This window comes from Antechinus flavipes, chromosome 1 (genome assembly GCF_016432865.1).
Source record: "Antechinus flavipes isolate AdamAnt ecotype Samford, QLD, Australia chromosome 1, AdamAnt_v2, whole genome shotgun sequence".
In the NCBI taxonomy this organism is placed as follows: Eukaryota; Metazoa; Chordata; class Mammalia; order Dasyuromorphia; family Dasyuridae; genus Antechinus; species Antechinus flavipes.
In genome coordinates, this window is record NC_067398.1 from 680459841 (window position 1) to 680468525 (window position 8685).

An 8685-nucleotide genomic window follows, 5' to 3' on the forward strand; every position below is an offset into this window, starting at 1 on the left:
TCCTTACTCACTCAGCTAGCACCCTAGTTAAGGCCCTTATCCCTTTTCACCCAGATTTTTCGCAACATCATTCTATCTGATCTCTCACTTGCAGGTGCATCTATACACTAAAGCCAAAGTGATCTTCCCTAAAGAGAAATTTGACTGTGTCTCTCCCCTACTCAATTCTGGTGACTTCTAGTCAAATAAACACTCCTCTATTTGTTTTTTAAAGCTGTGAAAACAGCCTCAGCTCCACCTATCTTCCCAACCTCATTGACCATTACTTCTTCTCTGACCATGTTCTTCATAAACCCTAAACCTACCTGTCTATACCTTTCATGGCTATCCTTCCTGTCTGGAATCATTCCTCACCTCTGGCTCATAGACTTCTTTTTTTCTTTCAGATGCTGCTGAGCCACTATTTTCTGCATGAAACCTTTCCTAATCCCAGTTACTAGAGTCCTCCCTCCCTTCCAAGCTCCCCCATATTTATTTTTCTTGTGACACTCTTTTTACTTTTTCTACATATACTTATATATCTACTTCCTGCCTTCCCCCATTAAAATGTAAACTCCTAAAGAGCACAGATTTTCATTCTTTCCAGATCAGCTCCTAGCACAAGCCTGCCACATAATGGGCACATTATACATTTCTTGTTTAACTGAGTGATAAACATTTCCCAAGAGATCCGAGAGAAATAATCCTGTGTGATGTGAGGGATGAAGAACAAGAAGAGGAAATAAGTAGGAGAAAAAGAAAGAGGAGAGAAGATAAAGGAAAAAAATAATGAGGGAAAAGAAGGAAGGAGGAGAAGAAAGAAAAGAAAGAGTGGAAGAAGAAAGAAGAAAAGGAGATACATGGAAGGAGGAAAAAAGGAGAGAAAAAGAAAGAGAAGGAGGACAAACGAATTGAAAGAAAGGGAGGAAAGTACAAGAGAGGAGTGGGAAGGGGAGAAAGAAGAAAGAGGGGAAAGGGAAGGAGCAGAGGAAGGGGAAGGGAAGAGGAAAGAAAGAGAAGAGGTAGAAGAGACAAAGTATTGGGGGAAAAGAATAAATAGGAGAGGAGGGAAGGGAAAAAGAAAAGGAAGAAAAAGAAGAAAAATTCAGAAAGGGAGGAGAGAAAGGAAGAATGATGCTTGGGAGAAAGGGAGGAAAACTAGCAAAGAAAAGTGGATTTGAGGTCTCTGCCAAATATTTGTATGTTTGAGGAAGAGATGGTCATATCTCTGCAGCTCTGGGATCCCTTCTAGCACAAGTTTATAATGGTGGAATTAGGCACTGGCTTGGGGCACAAAGGGCCAGCAGCTTTGTAAGAGCATACTTGGGGGACAGTTTCACTGGTTATCAGCAAGGGATACCAGAGACTCTTCCCTGTCTAAAGTCATGGATTTTCTCAGGACTGATGTAGGGCCGTACTCCTAGACATAATCATGCTATGCTGTTTCTGTAAATGGGGCCTATAACAGAAGTCTGAGACTAGATTGCCAAATTACCTGGTAAGTTTCATCCCTGAATTTGGGGCCACCTCCCAACAGGATCTTGGCCATACCTGTAGTGGGGCAGGTCCTGAAGAGGATAGGACTTCTTCTGCTCTGATTGGATTCCCTGGAAGCCAATTCTGCGGTCTCCTAACTGCAGGATGGACTTCAGCTGCAGACAGAAGGGACCAGTCAGTGGGAGTGATGAGGCCTGAGAGAACGTACTATTTACTTCTCATCACTGTCCTTGATGAGACCAAGGTTTACCTCCTCACACATGTGGGCCGGGGAAGAAGATCTCCCTTGGAATTCCTTTTGATAGGAGCTTTCTGGATGAGATTCCGTAATCCACTTCAGAGGGGAGGTTCCTCCTAGTAACAATACAGGGGAAAGGAGATGGGGAAGAAGAGAGACAGAGGCAGGAGGGATCAGAGAATCAGGAAAAAGATGAGGTCAGAGTGAGAGATGGAGATCCCGAATCAGAAAGAGAGAAGATCAAAGCAAGAAGGCAGGGCAGAGAGAATAGAAAGCAAGAGAAAAGAAGCAAAGAAAAAGGAAAAAAATAGAAATCAAGGGAGACACAAAGACAGAGACAGAGCAGAAGAAAGAGAGGAAGAAAAAAACAGAAGAAGAGACAAATGCAGGAGGGAGAGAGGTAGTTAGAGAAGTATAAGTAAGAAAGAGAAGTATAAGAAAAAGGGTATAAAGAAGGAAGGAGAGAGAAAGAATGACCAAGAGCCAGAAATAGAAACAGAAGGTCCAGGATAAAGAGAAAAGAGGAAGATGGAGAGAATATGGCCAGGGATAAAGACATACAGAGACATCATCTGTCTTCTTCCATGATCACAGCAAAACTGAGAGCAAAGGAGGATGGGGATTATTAGCTTCATTTTTGCAGAAGGGACATTGCAACATTGAGAAGGATAAGGACTCACCCAAATTCACTGAACAAGACAGTGACAGAGTGGGACAAAATTTTCCTGACTCCCGGACCCAGTCTTTTTCCACTAAAGGAGGGGAGGTCAGGACAGGTCGTAGGGAGCAGAACTAAAGTGAATCTGCCCAGCTTAGGTTCTGGTGAAGGCTGAATCCTCATCTCCTGAACTGATAACTGAGAAAAAGGTTTAGGAAGTCATATGTGGTGGGATCTCCAGGGAGAGGAAAGTCCTTCAGCTTTACTACCTATTGCCTCCTCCTGATCTTCCTGGGATCTAGGGAGGAGGCCAAGTGGAACAAGGTGGATAGGAAGGTGAGAAACTGAGACTAGGGGCCCAATAAGGGCAAAGTGGTAACTAAAATCCATGTAAGGACGGGCCATGAATAGGGCTAGGGTCCAGGGCTTAGAGCTAGGGCAGAATTAAGGTGACCCCCCCCTCACCGAAGTGTAGGGAAGGAACTCGGGGTTGGGGGATCAAGTGCTTGGCCACGAAGACCTCGCGATTGTGAGACAGAGGGATGCCCAACTTGTCCCTGTCTCCAGTGGGGAAGCTGTCTTTATCAAACAGCTTGCGGGATTCCTTGTGACAAATGTAGGTCTCAGCTTCTGGAGCGGTGTATTCCTTTTGGAAAATGGTCTTGAAGACGTTGATTCGGGGGTCCCCGTGCATCTTCAGGCTGCTGGTTAGGCTCATCTGGTTGATGTTTGATGGTGTGATGTTTATGTCATGAACAGGAAAGTTTACATGCATCCTATTGCCAAACTCATCGATGTTTTCCAAGTCCTGATGTAAGAGCCTCTTGCTAGACTTTGGCAAGAAGGGAGCAGCTGCATGGAAGCCCCAGTGGGGAGGGAACAAACTCCTAAAAGTCGTCTCCATACAACCCTCCTGCAGGCGGGTGTCTGCCCCAATTTTGAAGTGGGAGGACTTGAGGAATTCATCTCTGGGGAGAGGAGCAGGGAGGAGATGGGGGGGGCTCTCAGCCATCCTGGTCTCACAGAATCAGGAAAAAAATTTGGGCTCAGGTCAGATTTCAAGGGCTATATACAACTGTCCTGCCAATGGAAGGAGAGGATAATGGTTAGCAGTGTTGGATTTCTCTTATTTATTTAGTCACTCATTCATTGAACACACATTTATTAAAGGACACTTTTGTAAAAGAGGAGGAACAGTATTTACACAGCTCTTACTACTTGCCAGTATTTTCCAACTATTTCTCACCCTTTTCAGCTTTCTTTTATGTTTTCCTCATTAAAAGTTAAGTTCTTTAAGATCAGACAATCTTTCTTTCTACTCAGGTTTGAGTGCTCAGCTCTTAGGCCAGAACTTGGCACATAGCTGACCCATGAGAAATACTTGTTGATATTCACTAAAGGCTACTGGTGCAAAGAGTTCTGGGGGAAATACAAAGTCTAGATAAGGCTTTGTCCCTGTCCTCAAAAAACTTACAGTTTAGTGGGGAAAATGGTACCAACTGGTAACTATAATACCCAATATGACATAAAGGCAATACAGAAGCATCAAATTCTGGGTAAGGGCTGAGGGGGGAAGGCCTTGAATGATTCAGAATCCAGGTCAAGTCAGCCCCATTTCTCTGCTATCCTATCTTGTGGTTGGGACTGGGGGAGAGGGGGAGAGGGAAGAGAGGGAAGAGAGGAGGGAGGAAGCTTGAATCAAGCAGTATTGACAAATAGGCTTTTGGGACTGGTGAAGTCTGAAGGGACTTAGGACACTAAAATCCTAAAGTATTCTCTATCCACACCCTAGAGGAGTGGGAAAGTCCTGTAGAGTCTGGCAATTTGGGGCTAATGAACTTTAATTTGTTTTGAATAATTGTTTGTTGAATTTATTTGAACAGAGCTAAAATGCAAGAGTTAATGGAGCAACTAGATAACTGCAGTGGATAGAGCTCCAGGAATAGGGTCAAGAAGACTCATCTTCCTGAGTTCAAATCTAGCCTCAGGCACTTACTAGCCAAGCAAATCAGGTAGTCTCAGTGACTCAGTTTCTTCATGTGTAAAATGAGCTGAAGAAGGAAATGACATACCACTCCAGTATCTTTGCCAAGAACCCCACAAATGGGATCTAAACAACAACAACCCAGGAGTCAGTAATTAGTCACTGTATGAAGTTGTATGAAGTAATTAGCCAAAGGATAGAGACCTTTACTTCAAGCCCAGCAAAAGAATCATGATAGAGTCTGGATGGAATGTCAAAGGTCAAGTAGAGTTACCCTGACCAGGAATCCCCTCTACCTTATTCTTGACAAAAGGGCATCCAGCTGCTATTTCTTCCTTTAATACAAGGCTTCAAGCACCACTTTTTGCAGGAAGCCGCTTCCAAATCCCCCCTCTCCTTCCCCATCTGCTAGTGTCTTCCTCCTCACACTACTTTATAATGAACTACTCTGTATACATTTGCATGTGTTAGCTTTATGTTTATGCTGCATATATATATGTATATGTATATATATTGTGTTTTCCATTAGACAATAAGATCTTTGTAAGTATTGTTTCGTTCTTTGCCTGCCTTCCCCAGAACCTGTTACAGGGCCTGTCATATAATAGAACCTCAATACTTGTTGATTGATTATTGATTGAAAACTTCCTGTGATGGAACATTTAACTCCTCCAAAGGAAACCTATTCCATTTAGGAATAATATAGGGAAATTTGGTCCCTACCTGGAGCTTAACAACTCATCTGTGTACCTCTAGATAGTAACTCCCTCCCACCATTTAGTCAATTTAATTGGTCTTAACCATTTTGGATATTGTTTATTAGAGGCATCATGACATGTAGTAGGAAGAGCTGGATGCTGTGGGCTCTGCCCACACACAGCCTGTGAGACCCATCCCGAGTTAAGGACCTAGGAAATATCTCTAAGACTAAATTTCAAGAAAGCAGCCTGCTTAATAGAGAGAAATTCCTTCTCTGGGAGTTTCCTGTAGGAAGGAAATCACAGGTAGAATCCCAATATGTATTCTTTTTTTACATCATGAATTACAAAATCAATTTGAGGACAAATTACTTGCCTTGGGCACCACATATTCTACTTCTAGTTTTGCTGATCTCGCTTCTTTGAGACATTCCACATTGTTAATGTCCTTCCTAAGACTTGATTCTAGAATAGTTCTATCTCCCTGGTGGCCTACTTGACCATTTAAAGGTCTCTATCCCCTCCAGAGGGAATGTAAATAAAGCAAGAGGCCTTCTGTATCCTAACCCTATGTAGCCTCTGGCTCTCCTAAATGCAATTTTACTAAGACTGCATTAAGAAAGAGGGCCAAAGAGTTGGGAAGAGATGGGATACATTCAGATGTGGGAATCACATTTTAGAAAGACATTTCCTAATGTCTGGCAAAGATATAGGCAAGTGAGAGTGGGAAGGGGCAGAAACCAAAATAGTGGAGAGTCCACACAATAGAAGACTGAAGGAACTAGGGATGCTTAGGTTGGGAAAGAGAAGATAAAAAGAGAACCTGATAGCTGTCTCAAGAATTTCAAGGAAGAGAAATTAGGCTAATTCTGTTGGATCCCTTAGGAATAAACTGGGAGCAAAGTAAATGGAATTTAGGCCTGAAGTCCTAAGAATTGAAGCTATCTACTGGAGAAGTTGATTAGGCAATGCCAGAAGGATGTGTATTCGTCTTCCCCCAAGGTCTTCCCTTAAAGACTGACCTGCCTCTTATCTGGCATATGGCTGAGCAGTTTTTTGTTTGGGTGTGGGAAGAAACAGCTTGCCTTTTAGCTCAGAAATTCTGTGACCTTGGTGGGGTCAGGAATTTTGTGGTTTAGAATTTCAGAAAGCCAGAACTTTAGGTCTCTTAGACCAGTGGTGTCCAGCTCAAAGAGAAACAGATCTCGGCAGGTCACATTCTGACTTAGAAAATCACAAGTTAACATTATCTATGTTGTATTATATTTTATTGATTTTTTTAATTATACATTTCCCAATTACATTTTAACCTGGATCTGTACTCTTACAGTCCAGAGGGCTTGTTTAACAACTCTGTCCAAGATTATTCTAGTTTCATTTTACAAAGAAGGTTTTAAGTCCAGTCTTGCTGGGCCTGAGACCCTGTCCTGAGCCCCGTCCCTGGAAACCTCCTCCCTTTCCAAAGGCCAACCACTCACTTCTCCTTCCAACACGGTTTCAGAGCCTGGAGGATAACAGGCTCCAGGATCCCACCAACACATTTGTGACCCCCTCCCATCTACTACCCACCCTGCCACCTCCCTCTTCCTCTACCAGACTCCACCATATCACAATGGATCCTTGGCAACCCTCAATTGCACCATGAGGGAACCCAGGAACACTACTACATTATTGGTGGAATTGTGAACTGATATAACCATCCTAGAGAGCAATTTGGAACTATGCCCAAAGGGCTATCAAATTGTGCATATCCTTTGATCTCTATTGGGTCTGTATCCCAAGGAGATCATTAAAAAGGGAAAAGAACCCACATGTGCAAAAATGTTTTTAGCAGCCCTTTTTGTAATGGCAAGGAAGTAGAAACTGAGTGGATGCCCATCAGGTGGAGAATGACTGAATAAGTTATGGTACATGGATGTTATAGAATATTATTGTTCTGTAAGAAATGATGAGCAGGCTGATTTTAGAAAAGCTTGGAAAGACTTACATGAACTGATGCTAAGTGAGGTGAATAGAACCAAGAGAACATTGTGCACAACAACAAGATTATGTGACGATCAATTGTAATAATAGCTTTTTATTTTTCAAAATATATGCAAAGATAGTTTCCAGCTCCATTCTTGCAAAACTTTGTGTTCCTTATTTTTCTCCCTCTCTCCCTTCCCTTTCCCCTCCACTAGACAGCAAATAGTCTAATATAGATTAAACATGCAATTCTCCTAAACATCTTTTCATATATATCATGCTGTGCAAGAAAGATCACATCAAAAGGGGAAAAATGAGGGAAAAAAAAGACAAACAACAGCAGCAACAAAGATGAAAATATTATGCTGTGATCCACATTCAGTCTCCATAGTTCTCTCTCTAGATGCAGATGCTTCTCTCCATCATAAATCTACTGGAATTGCCTTGAATCACCTCATTGTTGAAAAGAGCCAAGTCTATCACTGTTAACCATGACATGTGTGGAAATATGTTTTTGAAAACTATCTTTGTATGTATTTGGAAAAATAAAAAGATATTATTTTTAAAAAGGAAGGAAGGAAGGAAGGACGGAAGGAAGGGAGGGAGGAAGAAAGGGAGGGAGAGAGAGAAGGAAGGAGAGAGGAAAGAAGAGAGGGAAGGAGAGAGGGAGGGAGGAAAGAGAGAGAGAACCCAGAGCTAGAAATAGTTCAAGACTCTGTCCCAGCCTTCCTTCAGGCTCAGAATGCCTTTCAATTCTGAGTTTCCATGTTCCTCTGGAAAATGTGGGAAATAACACCTTCTCCCAACCCCCATCTCCCAGTTCTGTGAAATGTACCTTGTAAAGCTGTCAAGTACCTTTGGATTCGATTAATGGTATTGCCGAGTGCCAGATATGGAAAGAGCCCTGGACTTCGACTCAAAAGCAATTCAATCACCAGGTAATTTTTTTTTTTTTTACCGGAGGCAAGAGATAACCTTTTCTGGCTCATACAGCTATGCTCTTGATTCTGTCTCTCTCATGGATTCAAACAATAAAATTGTTCTTCCTGTTTCATCTCTCTCCACTCTCCATTCTGGACCAAACTCCATGCAGCTGCCAAAATGATTTTTCCTGAAGCATGCATCTGCCTATGATGTTACCCTTCTAACTCAATAAACCCTAGTGGTTCACTCTTACCTCCCAGGAATGACCAGGAACAAATATAAAGTTCTTTTTTGACATTTTAATCTCTTTATCAAAAAAAAAAAAAAAAGGAAATTAAATCTCTTCTTAACCAGGCCTCCTTTCACTCATCCAATCTTCTTTCAATTTGCTTCTTTCCAAAACTCTACAATCCAGCACACTGGCCCACTTCCTAAGGTTAAGTGACTTGCCCGGGGTCATACAACTAGTTGTCTTGAGGTTGGATCTGAACTCAGTCTTCCTGAGTCTAGGCTCAGACTCTGTCCATAGTGTCACTAAATACTTCCTCTGAAGCAGCTACACCCAAAGAAAGAACACTGGGAGATGAATATAAACTGCTTGCATTTTTGTTTTTCTTCCCAGATTATTTCTACCTTCTGAATCCAATTCTCCCTGTGCAACAAGAAAACTGTTCGGTTCTGCACACATATATTGTATCTAGGATATGCTGTAACCTATTTAACATGTAAAGGACTGCTTGCC

At 42.2% G+C, this 8685-nt stretch overlaps 1 protein-coding gene across 1 annotated transcript in view; it reads right to left on the reverse strand.

Annotated features, from left to right (window-relative positions):
• Positions 1-6622, reverse strand: part of TEX45 (testis expressed 45) — a 13462-nt gene extending 6840 nt beyond the window's left edge. Inside the window, exons 1-4 of the mRNA XM_051972541.1 lie at positions 6533-6622; positions 2838-3452; positions 1727-1830; positions 1531-1631 (exon numbers count right to left, since the gene is read on the reverse strand). Of these exons, the coding sequence (XP_051828501.1) occupies positions 1531-1631; positions 1727-1830; positions 2838-3384 (752 nt within the window). The 5' untranslated portion in view covers positions 3385-3452; positions 6533-6622. The remainder of the gene's footprint in view (positions 1-1530; positions 1632-1726; positions 1831-2837; positions 3453-6532) is intronic.
• Positions 6623-8685: the final 2063 nt, after the last annotated feature.